The 20,626-nt window shown below is 39.5% G+C and overlaps 1 protein-coding gene across 3 annotated transcripts in view; it reads left to right on the top strand.

Annotated features, from left to right (window-relative positions):
* Positions 1-20,626, top strand: part of LOC126248169 (thioredoxin-like protein 1) — a 79,602-nt gene that overhangs the window by 32,472 nt on the left and 26,504 nt on the right. For all 3 annotated transcript variants that reach the window (XM_049948930.1, XM_049948929.1, XM_049948927.1), the window contains exons 3-4: positions 2,145-2,267; positions 2,427-2,587. In XM_049948930.1, coding sequence (XP_049804887.1) covers positions 2,145-2,267; positions 2,427-2,587 — 284 coding nt within the window. The remainder of the gene's footprint in view (positions 1-2,144; positions 2,268-2,426; positions 2,588-20,626) is intronic.

Genomic DNA, 20,626 nt, shown 5'->3' with positions numbered 1-20,626 from the left:
GTGACCTTAGAGGTAATTTCAAATGATTAGCCCTTATGGAACTCGCTCAGTTTGGCATACCTGGGTTACTGACCTAGGAAGTGGTTTATTCCCACTAACCATATACCACTGTGAGCTTTGTACATGTTCCTGTGTTTACCATGGGACACGACAGTGGAAGTCTGTTTTTCCCCAAGTACTTTTCTCTATTTATAATTCAGTGGAGGTAGAGATATCTATGGAACCTTCTCAAACTAAAGTTCACTGACTTTCAAGCTTTTCTCTGTGCAACTGCTGTTAATCTTCAGCTAAGCCCAGGAAGTATTATTGTAATTGGTCAGGAGGAAAAATCACTCAAGTCTGAGAAAAGTAAGGCTATCAACATGATAGATGTGCTACATACAGTGGTCAGTTTTTTCCTTCTGCACACGCAACACACAGGAATGGTTCATGTTGTCTAAGGTGAGACTTCATCTCCAGCCCACTGGTGTAGCCTCGTCACTCTCCTGAGCTCAACATCTCACTAATCATTGGAAGATGCTGACTCAGTTTTTCAGGTGGATTGAGGGAAGAATGCGAAGACATTTATGAGGTATAGTTGTATGTTTACAGGCTTGGAGTCAGTGCTAAGGGCGTAGGAACAAGTTCTTGGCCCAGGAGTCACCAGTGGTTGTCCGTAGCATGTGCAGTGATGAGATGCAAAACTATATTTTTATATTATAAGTTAACTGGAGCAAATTGTATGTAAATCGAAGAACATTGTACAATAAGGGGCAACCGAATGAGGCCATCTTGATTTAGGCTTTCTCTGGTTTACCTAAATCACGTAAGGCAAATGCCAGGATGGTTCCTTCATTGAGTCAATGGCCGGCCACCTGTTCTCGTAAAAATTATTTTATGATGACGAAGCTTGTATCATTGTGAGATGAACCCTGGATAAATAAATAAATGCTGTAATGCTACAGAATATAGAAACACCATGTTCACTCACACAAGAAGATGTGAATTGTTTTGGTTAGTAGACAACCTGAAGTGTATGCTTTCGAGATTGTATTTATGAGAATAAAACTGAACAAATCATGAAACAGAAGTTTTATTCTAAAATCAAAAACCCTATATGACTCTTAAAACATAAATTTCTTCATCAACAGCAGTTTATCAATTCATACATAATATTGCTCAATATAAAATTCATCTGAGGTATCATCTGATTCAAGCTTTGAGCTATTAATTTACCCATACTAGAATTTTGCTTGAACACTGTTACGTAGTCCTTAACCAACATTATTTTGTTACCTTATGCACACAGGCACACCTTGTTCCATGGGAAGTTGTAATTGATTTATATTTTGACAATTAGTCAAGTTGCACCATAAATTTCTTTTCTGTCGTAATTTGTTTCAGTACCTCTCCCCATTTGTTATTTGATCTACCCTACTAATCTTCAGCACTCTCCTGTAGCACCACATTTAAAAATTGTCTATTAATATCTTCTTATGTGTACTCAGTATCATCAATGTTTCACTGCCATAGAAAGCTACACTCCAGATGGATACATTAAAAAAATAGATGCTACCATTTAATCTTATTTTCAGTGTTAATAAACTTCTCATTTTCAGAATGGCTACTGTTGCTGTCACCAACCCGTATTTTACATCATCTTTACCATTGTAACTTGCTACCCAGTTAGCAAAATTCATCTACTAATTTTAGTGTCTCATTTCATAATATAATTCTTTCATCAGCGCCCGATTTAAAGTGATTGCTTTCCACTGACCCTTTTCTTTACTTTTGTTGTTCTTCTTACAACCTCTTTGCAGGACGCTATCCATTCCATTCAACTGATATTCCAACTGCTTTGCCACCTCTGACAGAATTACAATGCATTCACCAAAATTAAAAGTTTTTATTTCTTTCCCTGAACTTTAATTCCCTTTCAAAGTTTCTCCTTGGATTCCTATACTGCTCACTCAATGTGCAGATGAAATTACATTAGGAATAGGTGTGTTGTTAATGAGAAGCAAAATGAATTCTGTGTTTGTGATAAGTGAAATATTTTTGCATGAGTGTAACTGTTCAAACCATATGTTCAGTACTATGTGTGTGCACATTTTTACCAACAAAAATTCTTGTCACCAGCTGATATATGCCATATGCTTTTTCAGGTGGATCTGGCCAGTTTTTATGATAAAAAGCAGTGTGAATGTTTGAATGAATCTGACGAAAATGGATTTAAAAATTGCCTCACAAATTCTCCAAGTTATCTGGAGTCTGACTGTGATGAACAGGTTAGTATCAAAACACACTATGAAAAAGACTGTCTACACATTTGTCGATTATAAAAGTTATTTTCATGTACTGATATGAAGAATATCAACTGTATTATCATCATTTGTAAATGAAGAAATATGTTACATATTTATTCTTCCCATCCCTTATCTTTGCAGCTTATAATATCAATTTCATTCATGCAACCTGTGAAAATCCATTCAATAAAACTTAAAGCTGATAAAGAAAAAGGACCAAAAACCATAAAACTCTTCATTAATCGCACACAGACCCTTGATTTTGACTCGGCAAATTCTTATGCCCCAGTTCAGGAATTAATGTAAGTATGTTTACTGCTTTTGCTTATATTTTATGTATTTATGAGGTTAGTTACAAACTAAATTTGGAGTGCATCATCATTAGCCATTCATACCTGTGGGCCTCAGCCCTTTTTTTTTTTTTTTTTTTTTTTTTTTTTTTTTTTTTTTTTTTTTTTTTTTTTTTTTGCAGTGTTGAGATGGGGCTGACAAGTGTTTTGATGAAATATTTGGTAACAGGAAATTTCTGATATACTTTAATTGTAATAGGCTTGGTCATTTTACAGTATATTGATAATTTTTACTTTTTGGACCGCCTGACTACCACTGAATGAAGTTTGCAGTGACTTTTAATTGCCCTGATGATGTGTGAAAACAGTGGTTTCAAATATTTTTCAAAAATAAGGGTCTTGGGAGTGTACTGGTTGGGAACTGATAACACACAAATGTCTCCCTAATAGCAGCATTGTAAGAGATTTCTTAACACAAACCTTATCAGAAACTAATATGAGTAAAATTACCTGCAAGTGTTAATGCAATGGTTGACCTGAACTGAAACTATGGTCCCTGTGCTGTCAGATAAAGTGGTGGGCATTGTCTCAACACAGCCCCATATTTATCATCCAGATAAACAAAGCAAGTGAGCAAGCCAGCTAACCCCATCTATAAAGATGTCATCTCTAACACATGAAAAACACACTGAAAAGCACTGTGTACCGAAAAGTCATGTTCAAAGTCATTCGACTGGTCTAGTCAGAGTCGGAAGAAGACCAACCGATAGATGACAAGGACTTTAAAGTCTGCTTGAGAAAACAAACCAGTCCCTCTGTTAGCACCCCACGAATGTGAGTATACTGTGACAGAAATTTAATAGGAGGAAGGATAATGCAAACTGTTAAGACAGTTCCAATCCTACAATAGAATGTAAATTGGTTGAGGATACATGTGTAGTAGTTCAACTGTTGGTACAGAATGGGCTCCTATACTTGTTTGTACAAGAGACACATTTTAGTGTCGGACACCTATGCGCTAAGAAGTTAGCGCCTCCACAGAAAGGTCATCATCATTGTGAGAATGCTAAAGGAAAAAAGCTCTCTTTGTAGATAATGCAACACCCCCTCACGCCTCTCCCTCCCACTTCCTCCTGGCGCGTGCACCCACCCACACACACACACACACACACACACACACACACACACACAAAATCAAAAACAAGCAGTTGTTACAACATTGTACAGGGTGTACATAAAGTCCGGGAACACTTCCAATTATTTATTGCACAAGAACCAAACATTGTACAGATATCATGCATATGTCATTTTGAAGAGAAACCCTGAAAGTTTTTTTTCATGTATACTACCACAGCGTAGTTTGGTAATTTGCCGATAGTCAGCGCTAGTCGCAAACGTGGAAAGTTCAGGTGCGGACAGCTGTTTTATGAAATTGCCTCCACAATCACCAGATCTCACTCCGTGTGACTTTTTTCTGTGTAGACACATTAAAGACCTGGTGTATGTACCAACTCTACCACGTGATGTAGCAGAGCTCCGGGAGAGAATATGGGAAGCGACTGCCACAGTCGACGATGCCATGCTGGGATGGATATAGCAAGAATTCGATTACCGTATTGACATCTGCTGGGTCACTCATGGTTCACATATCAAATGTTTATTTTAAAAAAAAAAACTTTCAGCATTTCTCTTCAAAATGCAATATGTATGACATCTGTACAATGTTTAGTTCTCGTGCAATAAATAATTGAAAGTGTTCCCAGACTTTATGTACACCCTGTATGTGTTTATAATGTCACTGCTCCCTCCCTCCCCATCATCATCAAGAAACTTTCACTATTCACACCACACAGTTTCCCCATCCATTCCTTGTGTTTAAGGCTGGAGGAAGGGGGATTAATAGCATTGTCCCATGTATTCAGTAAGCCACTTGTGTCAGACGGGACGCATTAAATAGTGAGCACCTCACCTCATGAAGCTCAGTCGTTCTTGGGCTGGTTATGAGTTTAGAAAACCCCTGGGTTCCTGAGCTAGGGACTGGTGACCATTGCCAATCCTCTGTATAGTCTGTTAACTGAAAAGCAAACGGTGCTTATAGTGGGAGAAATGTCCTCTCCTGGAAGAATGCCACAACTGCCATGCTGGCATATTGAGAATTACTTTCCTCATTACCCTTCTGACAGTGAAGTGCAGTGCATTGTGTGATGATTTACATAGATTCTGTTTGTTTGTGATTGTATCTGTTAACCACTATTTATTTCTGTTTATATATTTAGTGGCAAACTTAGCGATTTAGTGAGGGGAAACAGTGGATAAACTTACTAGACTGCAAGACAGTGTTCTCAATACAAAAAAAGATATCTGCAATGATCCCACCCCTCTTCTGTTGTTAAATGATTCAGAAAATGAAGGTTAATCAATATGATTCAAAATTGTGTTGTTACCATAAGGGCAGCTTCCGTATAAAAAGTTATCCATGTAAAGCATTAAGTAATTGGACAGTAAAATAGGTAAAGTTGTAACTCAGCCACACACTACATAATAAACAGTATTTATTTCAGATTGGATCTCACACATTTAGTCACTACATGCATGTGTTCTGCTAATTATCTCATGAACAGCAATCCAGTAACAATAAACCTTTCTAGAATGTGTAGTTGCAGTCGCTTCGAAATAAAGTAATAAGCACTTCTTTGCAGTCCATACTTCGTGGTATTCAAGCCATGTGATAAACTTGTTAAGTAAACAGAATAAAACATTGAGCTCTCTGATGATATTGCTTCATTACACACAATAAAAGTAATTCTTTTTATCGCAAAGGAAAACCTGAAACAGATCTTTATTCACGTAAAACAACTAGTTTACTGTTACCAATCATTGTTTATTTATATCCACGGTGCATTTTGAAGGTTTAAACTTCCATCATGTGGATTTACATGTTTTAGTACAACATGTGTTGTGTTAAGATTTTGGGTTAACTTGTGGCACTGTGTCCAATGGTCAAAAGTTCCTTTCTCTGTTGTGACACATCATATGTAAATTTTCATATTTTGTAAACAAAGGTGGTGTCTGTATATTATGGCAGGTCCCCACAACATTTGAAAGCCACTTTATATGAATAACATTTATTGTGCAATTTTTAATTTTGGTTTCCTAAGAGCAGAGTTAAACTACTTTAGACATTTTGGTAAACATTTGACATTGTTCTGTTGGATGTGACTGGTGAATGTTTTGAAAGGCAACATGCCACACGTATGGCTCATTTCATATGCGGCTAAATACTTTGTTCCCATAGGTGTTTAGGGCTAATAACTTTAGGCGTGATCTAAAAACTCTTCACAGTGTCCTGTCAACTTCATTCCACCCACAAAACTTGTTTATAAACCCACATAATTGGAAACCACACTTTAAGCATCAATCCATATTAAGACATACATTGTAGTTAAGTTGCACACTTCATTGTCTCCACATATTAACACTTTGTTTTGCTGTCTTTCAGCTGCGATACATTGGAACATTGTCTTTAAAAATTGATACCTCGCACTATTGTCTTTAAACAGTAACGATTCACCACATTGTCAGTATCCAAGTCTTCCAGTAAAATATCACTTCATGCCACTTTGTCCTTACAAGTGCTAAGTGTTAAAACACCCCAAAACCAACTTCAGAGTCTCTGAATTTATCTTAGTTATTCTCAGCTGTATTGCCAACTGTAACTGAGCAAACCTCTTAACATGTTTACAGTAAAATCCCAAATTAACGAACCCACTTTTAAGGAAGTCTCACTTTCAACAAAAATTTCAGTCAGTCATGGAAAAACTCCCATGAGTACAAAGTTATTTCTCCCTGCCTTTAAGGAACCACACTGTAATGAAAAGTCTGCTTTTAAGGAATAAACACACAACATTTTGCAAATTGAAATCCAGTTTTTTTTTTTTTTTTAAATACATAATTCCCAACAAGTTTGAGTGTTTCTGATTTCTTTCATTTCATACAGGTCGTATATTTTGTCGTGTGCTGCAATAAATGATGATTGATTCATCTGGTTGACACACGCTTAGTCATCAATAACTCGACTTACCTTGTAGCAATACCACCAGATACGTTGACAGGATGGGAAATAGACTCCCTTGTGGCTTAGGTCACATGGTTGACGTCGTAGTCACTGCACCAGAAATACTCGTGGGCCTCACACTAAATTTACGAAGCACGAAAAGTGTGGTTGTTTGTTTACTGAAGTTTTGAAGTTACCAGTTTTACTTTTATGCAGTTATGGCCTGCAAACATTGAAAACTTACAGTGCAGCAAAAGCTGATGTCAATGACAATCTTAAAGAAAATATTTCCGACATGGCAAAGAAATGTAATTTAGCATCATCTACATGTGCAGCATATTCAGAAATAAGGAAGTGTTCTTAAATGCCAAAGCTAATGAGTCCCATGGGTCCAAAGAGCATGAATATCTGTAAGCCTATGTTCAGTGATGTGGAAAATATTCTTCTAAAGTAGTTTCAATGACTTGAGGAGTGGAAGCTTTCCTGTAAACAGAAATGTACTGCAATGTGAAATCTCTCAGATTATCAACATTGAAAACCCCAGTGCATCAAATGACTGGTTGAATCATTTTGAAAAACATCATAATCTGTTGTTTCAAAGTGTGTGTGGAGAAAGTGTGGCTCTGGTCATAGAAAATGTAAACTATTAGAGGAACATTATATTACTACGATTGATACAGGGCTGTCAGCCCAGATACATTTTCAACACTGATGAAACTGGCGTCTTTTATAAGTTACTGAAAAATCATATTCCATTATGGGAGAAAAATGCCATAGAGGTAAAGAAGGTAAAGTAAGTGTGACAACACTATTGTATGTAGATAGCAATGGGAATGCAAAGTTGCATCTTCTGTTAATTCCCAGATGTTTCCAAAAGCTGAAATGCTACTTTGTACTTATGAGTACCTGGAAACGTCAGAAGTCTTTAGGACTTTTTCATGCATGTAAATGCCAAGATGGGTGCAGCATGAAGGAATCGGACTTATTCTTGATTTATGCCGTGTACATCCGAAGGAAACATAATTTCTGAGGAATGTGAATGTGTTCTTTCTTCTGAACTGCATAAGCCATCTGCAACATCTGGATATGGCCATAATACACATTATTAAATCCAGCTACAGAGTAGCAGTTATACAGAAGTCAGTTTCATTCTTTGAGAGGAAGGAAGTGCTGAGATTCTGCCTTGTACAGGCTATGCATATGTTTGTTGCTCCCTGGAATTCTGTAACACAATAGACAGTGTTAAATTGCTTCACAAATGGTGGCTGTGATACATGAGTTGCTGATGAAAACAACATTGTTCAAAGAGAAGGAAGGAGTAGCAAAATTTGTATTTCTGAAAATGCAGCATTCCAGGAGACAGTTGTGATGATGATGTGATGACTTCTATACCTGAGATTGAAACAAGTGAAATGCTTGTAAGGGAACATAGGTTGGAGCCGGCAGTGACATTGAGCTAGAAGTAGGAAAAAGGAGGAGGCCGTTGCATCAAGTTTTGCTGCTGCTGTGCAAGGAGCTGATACTGTTAAGATTTTTTCCCCTCTTTTAATGTAGATGAATCAATTTTAACTTATATCAACTAGCTGGAGCAACAAATTCCTTTACTACAAGATGTCAAAAGGACAAAACAAAGACGACTTCTTGATTTAAAAAAAAACAAAGCTTGTGTTCTGTGAAAAATGTGCTAATTGTATATTTACTGCATTTAAATTTGTAGCTCAGGGTATTGGTGATTTTGCAATTAAATAGCACTTATATCACTTAAACAAGCTTGAATTACGATTCTGTGTCACTCCTTCCATTAACTCTGCCACTGTGGTACAGTGAAGTGTCATGAACAACGTACTACTATTCCTGACCGATTGTTGCATTCTTCCAGAAAAGGTGACTTCCTCCACAGTGAGTGCAGCTCACTTTCAAGTTTACAGACAGACTGTATCGCCCCAGTATTTCCTGTCCAGTTCTTTTATGTAAGTAGACAAAGTAACTTCACTGAGCTCATGTTAATGGAATGGAGTTATTAAATAAGTATTTATTTGCAATTGAGTTAGTTTTCATATAAAACATTCCTATAAACAATGGCTGAGAAGAACTTAATTTGTAAGTGGTGTTGTCAGTAACCTATGTAATTTTGGTGGGAAGGGATTGGATGTGTAACTTAATAAACTGAAAATAATACCACTGTGTAGAAATGAGTGCAGTAATGTTATTTTGTTCTACTCATATGAGAGAAGTGGACAGGAAATGCTGGGGAGGTATAGTCTGTCTGTAAACTGAAAAGCGAGCAGCACTCATGGCTGGGGAAACCGTTTTTCCTGGAAGAACGCTATAGCTGCCATACAGCAGGGTTAAGATTCAGTTTCCCTCTAAAATTGTAGAACAGTCTATAGAGTTTTCAGTATAATCTTTCCATATGTGTTTCTTTGTGTTAGTAATTCATATATGTATTACACGTTGTGAAAAATACACACCCTCGGATATGTCTACAGCTGCATCATCAGTGGTTCATAAGACGAGCTGTGGAAGGGTCGGTATAACTTTGCGAAACAGCCTATAGTCACTTTTTGTGACATTAACTTAAAGCTGATAAGGAAAAAGGACCAAAAACCATAAAACTCTTCATGAACTGCATATAGACCCTTGATTTGACTCAGCAAATTCTTATGCCCCAGTTCAGGAATTAATGTTATTATGTTTACTGCTTTTGCTTATATTTGATTTATTTTTGAGGTTAGTTACAAAACTAAATTTGGAGTGCTAGTCATCATTAGCCATTATTACCTGTGGGCCTCAGACTTTTTTAAGTATCAGTTGTGCAGTGTTGATATGTAGTTGACAACTGTGTAGATGAAATATTTGCTAACAAGAAATTTCTGATGTACCTTAATTGTAATAGGCTTGGTCAGTTTTCAGTGACTGTCAGACGTCAATCGCCGTGGGGGTAAAAACCACTGACCTAATATAACTCAGGAGATATGACATCATAAACACTGAGAGGCATGAAAACTGCCACATCGTGCTTGATATTTAAATTTATTACTCCTTCACAACTAACTCTATTTACAACATATTTCACAGATAGTATCCACATTTGCCACTGTATGCATAAGTGTATGACTCACAGTTCAGGAGATACAGGGGTTGCCCAGAAAGTAATGCACTGCATTTTTTTCTTTAACAAATCTTTATCGAACATAATGAGAATTACACACATGAAAGAATATCTACACACCCGATTTTCCCCGTAATCTCCATCCTGTTCTATGACCTTCCTCCAGTGCAGTTGTCCGCAGCTCGTGGTCGTGCGGTAGCGTTCTAGCTTCCCTTGCCGGGGTTCCCGGGTTCGATTCCCAGCGGGGTCAGGGATTTTCTCTTCCTCGTGATGACTGGGTGTTGTGTGCTGTCCTTAGGTTAGTTAGGTTTAAGCAGTTCTAAGTTCTAGGGGACTGATGACCATAGATGTTAAGTCCCATAGTGCTCAGAGCCATTTGAACCTCCAGTGCGAAACAAGGGCATGTGTGCCCTGTCAGTACCAGTCCTTGTCCTGGTGGCAGAGCCAGTGCTTCACTGTGTGAATCACCTCCTCATTGTCCTCAAAATGTCTTTCACAAATGGCATCCTTTAAGGGCCCTAACAAATGGAAGTCCAAGGGGGTTAGGTCAGGACTGTAGGGTGGATGGGGTAACACTGTCTAACCTTGTTTCGTAATGTGTTCAGCAGCCCTCAGACTTGTGTGGGGCCAAGCGTTATCATGTTGGAGCAAAACATCTCCTGGGTTGCTGTGGCGCCAAAGTCGCCAGGAGCGTGTCTCTAGTTTTGTTAATGTGTTGACATATGCTGCTGAATTATGGTACTGCCTCTTGGCATCATATCAATGAGAGTCACTACTTCACAGTCCCAGAACACGGTGCTCATGACTTTACTGGTGGAAGCAGTTGCTTTGAATTTTTTCTTCCATGAGGAGTGGGAATGGCACCATTCCTTAGACAGTCATCTTGTTTCGGGCTGAAGATGGTGAACCCAGGTTTCATCAACTGTCACAATCCGGGACAAGAAGGCCTCCCCCCTCAACTTCAAAATGTTGCAACAGATCAAGACAAATGTTTTTTCTGTGCGATTTGTGATCCACCGTTAGACACTGCGGGACCCATCTTGCACACACTTTTGAATATCCAAGAATGAGGATAATTGCATCCACATTTCCTTTGCTGATTGACAGATATAGCATCAGATGCTGAGCCATTATGTCTGTCCACGTGAATGACATCATCAGCTTGCTGCAGAAAGTCAGGTGTGACAGCCACAGATGGTCTCCCCGACCGCTGCAAATAGTGGAGCTCCGCCGAACCATCTTCCAATAACCTCACCCTCCACGTCCAGCCACTAATTGTACTTTCGTCGACAGCAGATGCTCCGTAGACTTTGCACATGCTTTTTTTTGTGAATATTCCCCACAGTTTCTTTGTCTGCAGTGAGAAAGTCAATGACGTCACATTGCTTATAATGTAAATCACCTACAGACGCCATTTTGAAACTGTCCTGCAGCTACGCTATGTGTCAGAAGTGATGGAAACTTGGCATGCTAAATCAAGAGACTTCAGATAATAGATACGTATTGTTTTGCATTCGTAACATTGTTTTCAGCTGAGGAAAAAGTGTGGTGTGTTACTTTCTGGGCAACCCTCATATGGCGTCACGAACAATAAGGTGCGTAGAAACTTGCCACATCGTGCCTGAAGTTTTAATACATTTGTTCTTTATTATTAAGACACTTGTACAGTAAAGTCAAATTAATGAAATATCTGACATCTGGCAGCACTTTTGACAGTTTTCAACCACCAAATGCGAACAGCTGTAGGTGAAGACAGTAGCTGTCTATAGAGCTATGAACAGGCATTGCCATAGAGACATTTACAAAATTGCATTGTAGACACGTGAAGCAGCTGTGCCCATCATACAAAAACTGTCTGGGATCGTGTTTCTTAATATAAATACTGTATACATTTGTATATTATGCATATTTCTTTGTATTACTGTTTCGTAATTTCAAAGGTGTTTTCAGAAACAGGTGGAAATGAAATTTTTCTATACTTCATTACAAGCTCAATCCATTTTTTGCTTTCATTTCTAATAGAAAATTGGCAAAACTAATACCTGGAAAATGCTGGGTTAGTCAGCTAGTTTAACAATATACATTAATTTTATGCCCTTTAAACATTATTTTTAATAATCTGAAGTTTTCCATTCTGTGCATCATGGAAACTATTAGACCATGCACTCATGCTCCATCGGTCAGGGTATTTGTTTCATTTCCCCTACCATTGTACAAAAATTTGAGAAATTATGAATTTTCCCATAATTTTCCTTCATTGGCTGGACTGCAGATTTAAATTACAATTTTACATTACATAGAAGTAACATAACCAAATATAATCTGCACATCTTTTGAAATGACTGATATATATATATATATATATATATATATATATATATAAAGATGATGAGACTTACCAAACAAAAGCGCTGGCAGGTCGATAGACACACAAATATACACACAAAATTCAAGCTTTCGCAACAAACTGTTGCCTCATCAGGAAAGAGGGGAAGGATTGGAATGACTCCTTATCCTCTCCCTTAAAACCCACATCCTTTCGTCTTTCCCTCTCCTTCCCTCTTTCCTGATGAGGCAACAGTTTGTTGCGAAAGCTTGAATTTTGTGTGTATATTTGTGTTTGTTTGTGTGTCTATCGACCTGCCAGCGCTTTTGTTTGGTAAGTCTCATCATCTTTCTTTTTAGATATATTTTTTCCACGTGGAATGTTTCCCTCTGTTATATATATATATATATATATATATATATATATATATATATATATATATATATATATATATATATATATAACTTACCAAACGAAAGCGCTGGCATGTTGATAGGCACACAAAGAAACACAAACATACACACTAATATATATGTGTGTGTGTGTGTGTGTGTGTGTGTGTGTGTGTGTGTGTGTGTGTTCTCATTGCTAGAACTCCTCACTCACTCACACCTGAAAGTCACATCACCATAGCCACAGATGGTGCACATCCTAATGTGTCAAGCTTCCTTGATACATCACATATTGCAAGTACCAAGCGGCCTATACACAACCTTGCCACAATAGGCCATATCAGCAAAGAACGCCAAAGTAAACTACGTAGTTTTGTGGAATTGCCAAGGAAGAATGCTGAGGATGTTACAGGAAACCAGTTTTTATAGAAGCTTTGACAAATCAGTAATTAGATATACAGTGGAGGACTTTTATATAAATAAAAAACAACTGCCAACATAACACTATGCACTACTTGTTGTGAAACAAAGGTTTTATTTGCCTTCGCAGAAAGATGTTCCCAAGATTTTTTGTGAAATGTGGAAGTAACTTGAAAGCAAACAAAAAAAAATCTGGTACAGAGGGCTGATATAGTTTAGTGGTGATGTAAATGCTTGATACAAATAAGAAAATTAAAGAAAACCAGAATTTTTTTTATGCTTTCAGATTGACAGGTATCATGGTCCATATTAGTAGTAGATACGTAAATCCTGTCTAGTCTTTTAATATTTTTTCTCAAGATAATGTACACTGGTGTGTCAAATTAAAGGAACGAACCACTATTTCCCTGTCTTGTGTCTAATTGACCATATAATCATACAAATTGTCAGCAGATGTTTGTACAGTCGTGTTCTTAATGGAAAATGGCATTGCCGTCAGTGGACGACGACGTCAACAGTGATGTCAGGTCTCCTATTAAACAGCGTAGTGTTTTCCAGGTAGTCCCAAATCCAATGGTGCAGTATGGCACAGAGAAGGCGTCTACCAGACTATCTGTGATGGAGAGCCATAAGAAGAATGGAAGCAGGACAGTCGCCTATTGATGAGGCCCGATGGCTTAATGTGAATTGTTCTGTTATTTCTTGGATGTGGCAACAATTTATAGAGGCGAAACAGTATCCTAAAGGCCAGGGCAGTGCCGACCATGTGTGATATCAGACACAGAGGGCTATTATTTGGATATAATGGCACAACAGTACCGCCTTAGTACTGCGTGGCACCTGGCATCTGATGTCACAGCATTCACTGGATGTGTTGTATCAAGGCAAACAGCGTACAGAAGGCTTTGGCAGAGTGGCATTTATTGTTGGAGACCTACTGTATGTGTAGCTCTGATGCGTCTTCACGGGAGGGAACGTCTAGAGTGTAGTCATCAACATGTGACGTGGGCAGTCTAACAGTGGGCCAATGTTTCTTTCACAGATGAATCCCGACTTGGCCTGGAGAGTGATTCTCGATGCATTTGCATCTGGAGGGAACATGGGACATGATTTCGGGACCCAAACATTATGGAAAGGGACAGATATCCAAGAGGAATGTTGTTGGTAGGGATTATGTTGATTGACCACATGAAATCGTATGGGTGGATCGGCAAGGTTTAACTGTGGTCAGGTATTGTGATGAGATCTTGGGTCCTCCTATGCGGTTGTTGCGAGGCAATGCGGGCCAGACTTTGTATTGATGGATGAGAATGGTTGACCTTATAGAGCAAGGATGGTTGATGTTTTCTTGGAAATGGAAGATATTGCATGCATGGCGTGGCCTGCTCACTCTTCAGATTTGAATCACATACAGTATGTCCAGGGAGTGCACTAAGGAGACCGGCTGCAGCATCCACCAACCACTCTCTAAGACGTGCGGAAAGCTCTCCCGGAAGAATGAGTGTTATTGCCTCAACATGAGAATAATGATATCATTCACAGCATGCCCTGTCATTGTCAGGCCTGTATTGCTGCTAGAGATGGTCACACCCCATACTGAGCACATTAACTAGTTGTTGGAATGCGTGTGCAAATCAGTTAAGTTGGAAGAAACAAAGAACATTTTTGTCTACCGTTATGCATATTGCAGTTGTTTACATTCTGTATTCTTTACATTGTTTCTACTTTACTATCACCTGTTTATACTTTTTGTGGCAAAATACACACAACCTTGTAAAATTTCCATTTGTTGCTGAATCGGGACACCAGTGTAGTTTATTCTGTAATGTTGTGATTTCAGAATATCCCATGTTTTATATTTTGTATAGTGTTAAACATTTAGCAAAAAATAAGCACTGCCTGAACATAGCGGCACAGTGCATCACCACTCATTAAAAGGCATGCTGTTGTAGTGGCGGTATAATTTTTTGAAACTTTGTGGGCCCTCTTTGGGACATAGCATAGTAGAAAGAGCCTCGACTCTCCTGTGTGCTCTTCAGTTTACCAACACACTATAACCTGAATCTTTGTGCATGCTTTTGTGGCCATGTGGTGGTGGAAAAATGTCTGTCACAGGTATCTTGGGTTGACAATCTGGTATGAACCTTAAAACCTCAAGTTGTGCTTCATGCCTGTGGCTGTTGAGGCAAAACAGTAGTTGGTGGGAACCTCTGAAGAATCTTCTGCATGCTAGTTGTATAGTGGATCTCACTCTGGGTGGATCTTTACAGGTCAACAGAATGGGACACCAGTGGATCCTGCAAGCACTGTGAATTAGAGATGGGGGATCCGCTCTTGAACTAATTCATAGAGTTGAATCTTTCAAAGGAGTGAACAATCAGTGATTCAGAAAAAAAGAACGGTAGCTCCAAACGTTTCCCACGGCAGAGAGAGAGAGAGAGAGAGAGAGAGAGAGAGAGAGACGGAGCATATCAGCGGGGCCTCTGCTGGTCAGAGCACACTGCACGCCACACAACACAGCCGGCGCCGGCCTCTGCCCTGCTTCTGCCTTGGCTGCCTGCATTGTGCAGTGCCCCATTGGATTTTGTGTTTCACATATGCCGTGCCGTCTCTGTGCGTCGTCTGCCGTGTGCAGTGTCTGGCGCAGCTTAACTTCGCATCGCACTCTGTCGGCGATCGTTTCAGTCGCACGTCCTGCCCTCTGGGCAGTTGATGCGAGCAACAGGACAGAGAGCCACCTAGCGGATAACATAGGAACTACTTGCAAAAACCTGCTCGCAAGGGAACGGACGATTTGTCTCGGAGCGGGTGAGTTCACCGCTCCCCCCACTCTCGGAACTCGCCCGCTCAACGCTCACCCCACCGTCTCGACTCTAGCCAGAGCGTTGAGCAAAGCGACTCATGTGTCACTCTGGTCTCTGCGGTCTTAGCTCACGCAGTAATACAGCTCGCGGCTCGACCTGCTCGACTCAGCGCCTCTGCATCGGAGTTCGTCCCCACTGGATATTGTTCTTCGTAGGAATACCGCTATGTATATTACATTATTATGTTATGTATACATCAATCGTTTTTATTTTTATTTGTTTAAACTGATTAGATTAGGTTCCTGATGACTCACCATAGGATTTTTATTATGGACACTCGAATTTACGCTTTAATTACGAGCGAACCGATAAACGTATCGCAAAATGTGATACACCAATATTTTCCTTGTTTTATTCTGCGTAAGGCTATATGCAGCACTTTCGTTTTACAGTCAAATTTATATATTTTTTTCTTATTCTGGTACAGATTTTGCGATTTTAGGCGTCTTCAGAAGGAAACGTTCACTTTAAAAATATATGGCTTGCGATGTATTTGTATGAGGTTAATGAAATTTTAATACATTATAGCCAAATATATTGTTAATGTAAATCTCAAGTTACAACATTTTTCGATCACCCAAAAAACCACGATAGTGCAAAATAAATCAATAATCAAAAACTTTGTCATATCGTGGAAATTTCAATAAACAATACAAAATTCTTACTCATTATCTGTGTTACTTCAAAATAGGATCAAATAAGATCAAAATACAGGCATAGTACTGGAATAAACCAAGTTTAAAGGGCAATGCGCCTTCCATTTATTTTCTATTGTAAATGAGTGGTGAGTCATGAAAAAGAGCTAATTCATTTCAGGGAGTGAACAGTTCTGATCCAATCTCTGAAAAGAACAGTTTTGCCCATCTCTACTGTGAATACTCACAGCTATATCGGTGTTGATTGGGCTGTGTACCACCCAACTAACAAAGAGACCTTCTGAGGCTTGCGCACCTGAGAAGTCAATCAATAGTAGAGGAAGCACTGTCCGTAACAGACCACATCCTGCAGTAAATAACAGCATATTTATTGTAATTATGCACATACACAGCACTTTTGATAAATGTATTCCTCGACGTACGCAGTGTAACAGGGACTTGGAAGGATACATAAATCTGTCAAGAGGCTGTGTAAAGGTACACTCCTTGCAGAGACAGTCCGTCTACCCAAATACCAAACCACCAAATTGCAAATTGCAAATTGCTTGGTGAGTGAGATACAAACAGTGAGCTTCACACTGTGTTAAATTACAGTAAAGTTGTAGTAATGTTCTGGGGACATCATGAATATTGATACCAAAGAACTGTAACAGGAATGGGAACCCAAATGTCACTGAAAGTAAAGCACATAATGAAGAGAGTAATCAGTAACCTTGAAAAGAAAGCAGATTCACTCTGGTTTACACTGTACCAAAGTTGTCAGTGCACTTTGCAGCAGTTTTACCAATTGTAAAATTAGGTTGTATGTAGCTGCTGAAGTTCAACACTTAAGTCACACTGCCATCTTATGTGAAGGACAGGCTGTGTTGGAGATGCAGTTCAGCTGCCTACAAATCGCATGTTCTATTCATTGCTCTGGTCTGTGTGTTAGTTTCTTTCAGAACCATGCAGTTGGGAACAAAGAATGTCAAGTCTTCATAAAAACAAAGAAAATCCAGGAAACAAAGGTTATACAAGGCACCTTGTACTTAAGTGAGGAACATATGCAGCTGGCTACTTTCACAATTTCATTTGCATCAGCAATGAAGCTGCATAATGTTAGCACCAAGGCCTTGACATCTGATCTATTGCCGCTGTGAATGTAGCTGCAAACCTGCACCACTGGCTAAACCAACAACTATATGCTGAAACAATAATGGCACCAATACCTATTCTTGAGAGCAAAAATATGCATTCAAGGCAAGTAGTAAAAAAGAAAAGCAAGAAGACTGTATGTTTCTGCTAACACAGCCTTAGCAACATCCCCTAAATCCACGCAATGGACCGCAAATAACAAGCGAAAAAGATGTGGTATAAAACTATCACACCATGCAACCTTGACCCTGTCTGATAGATCAGATAGTGGTGACCATTCGTACAATAGTACAGATGTCACTGTCAGCTTGAGGGAACCAGCAAGTCCCTCAAGAACACCCCCACTCCCGTCTGATGAAACTTCCCACCATGGAGGAACAACAGGATGAAAGACAGAAAATATTTCTCTCATGCAACATGTGGATGAACTAAGAATTGTAGCAAATGGAAGGCCAATATGTATAGGTGTATGACTGTACTTAAATTTTATTACACTCCAGAACTATTTGATGACCATCCCCACAATAACCACCTTAGTGGAGAGAGAGCTAGTGGAGTAGCGGCTATTTTTGTAAACAATATGTACCACTCTTCACACCTCCTTCTTGTCACCAGTCCTATAAATGCATGAGCATCACATATTAACAATATGTTTGCTATATTTGCCCTCATGCGGAGTTGTACTCATTAAGCAGTTCCTCCTATTATGGAATTGTCACACACACACACACACACACACACACACACACTCTCTCTCTCTCTCTCTCTCTCTCTGTGTGTGTGTGTGTGTGTGTGTGTGTGTGTGGGCGCGCGCGCGCGCGCCATGGGGCTCAGCAACTACTTACTCCAGGGGTAGAGCCATTGAGAGTGCCCTAATGTCACCACTGACATGTCTCTTGGACAGGGGGTGGAGCATGCACTTAATCAATTCAGTAGGGTTGTTCACTGTTATCAGTCTCTTGATATGCTCTCCAGCTAGCAGATATTCTGCTCAACATGAGGTGGTTGATAACTTGCAGTCCAGTGACCACTCCTTGATGTGGATTCATCTTCCAGTATGAACAGAGCCCGAAAGAAATCTGTCTCAATGGGTGCTCAGAAAGGCAAAGTAGATACTGTACAGCTGACTGTGTTTGAATGTAAAGACATTACCTACATGATCCACATTTCTGCAGATGTACCCATGCCAAAAGTCTTCAGCATGTATTAGAAGGTAATCCATTCACCACTTGAATGAAGAATGCCACTGTGTGATCAAGGACAGGCACCACCTGCTGAGAACCTTTCAGCCTTTTGGGTAGTGAGGGCAAAATGCTGTCATATAAAGGTGAGCAAGAAAAGTTAAAACACCAGTTCAGTTAAACTTTTGTAACAAATGGAGGGTGATTTCAAGACGAGTTAGGAACTGCCCTGTTACTGCTATAATGAGAAATGAGTCTCCTGACCAGATGAGACCTTGTCCAGACCATAATATCAAGCACTTTGCATGAATCACTGCCGCCCAGAATTCAGCTTCCTGTCGTCTCCAAGCAATTAGCGAGAGGCACAGTTCAGATATCAGTTCCATCAGCATTGAAGCTTATAAATCCCACTTCTCTATGTGAGAGCTGGATTCAGCAATGTTGTACATGACATACCAACAAGTCGTGGCAAAATCTGTGATTGTGTGTTATGGCACTTCACCAAAATGCAAAGGAAATCCTACTTGACCATTTTAACTTAATATGGGGAACACAAGTTACCACATCATGGTAGGAAGCTATTTTAATCTCTCTCTTCAATCCTGGTAAGGATTTCATTGGCCCAAGTACCTATTGTAATATTACTCCCCCCCACCCCCACCCCCCACCCTGCATTGTAGGAAAAACTGAGGAGTGGATGACCAGCTGCAACTTTGTCTGGATGGTCATACCAAGAGAGCTATGTGGTCACTTTCTTTATAGTTGCCGGAGGAGTCACTCCCCCATTTATAGCTTTACTGTTGGAGGTAGTACACAACGGACACCTTCTATCAGGTATTTTCTTTGGTCATGTGAAAGCCTACACTACTACTTGCTGGAGTCATACCACCATTGAACAGCACCATATACAGGGTGTTCGGAAATTCCTGTCACAGACTTGTAGGACTCAGAGAAAAGTGCTGATGCATTACAACAGTGGCTCTGTGTGGCGACCACCAACATTGTTACAGACATTGTACCTACAAAGCATGATCTTCCCCTGTCTCTGCAGGAGTCTCATAAATTAAACTTTGTGTACAACCTCACAAGTAGTAGTCCATAGTAGTTAAATCCAGCGATCATGGTGGTCACATGGTTGGACCACCCCAGCCTATCCTCTTTTACCAAATCACCTGTTGAGATGTCTCCGAACCTCATGTGAGAAGTGAGGTGGTGCATCATCTGCTGAAACCACATTTTCAGATGAACATTGTGGCATAACTTTCGTAGAACGGGTCTAATACTTTTGTAGGAAGCTAAAGCAAGCAGGACCAGTTGGCTTGAGTGGAAGGAGGTATGGCCCAATCACATGACCATCTAGAGTACCTGCCCACACGTTAATACCAAATTGGTGCTGAAATCTGTGAGCATGCATGGCACGAGGGTTTTCATTGGCCCAGACATGGCTGTTTCACGAATTTAGAACACAGTCCCTTGTGAACAGAACTCAACATGGAAAAAGGGGTGTGTAGATGCAGTAGTATGGGAACCACAGTGTAGTGTCTCATAATAAAGGACCTTTAAAATGCCCTTTACCCACATATAGCTATTCCATTTTTAGCTGTTCTAAGCTTACAGCAAGCATAAGCCAGCTGCAGTTGACAAGTGAGAGATTGAAAGTGGTTGGGGGCAGGGGGAGTGGGGCTACAGGTTTAATATTTTCCACACGGAAACATTTGTCCTTTTAACCATTTAGTTATATTTTCAAACTTCCAGAATTCATTGTGATACATATCATTTTATAGTTTCAAGAATATGTGAGCTTTCTGGTCCTAATTACTGCCAGAATTGTGAAACCAAAAGGCAGGATTACCAAATCAGTCAATAATTTAACTATTGTTAGCTCAAATAACACATACCACTTACTGCTCTA

Source organism: Schistocerca nitens, chromosome 3, assembly GCF_023898315.1.
Source record: "Schistocerca nitens isolate TAMUIC-IGC-003100 chromosome 3, iqSchNite1.1, whole genome shotgun sequence".
Lineage (NCBI taxonomy): Eukaryota > Metazoa > Arthropoda > Insecta > Orthoptera > Acrididae > Schistocerca > Schistocerca nitens.
Note: the sequence above shows the minus strand (reverse complement) of the source record. Positions and strands in the feature narration are given on the sequence as shown.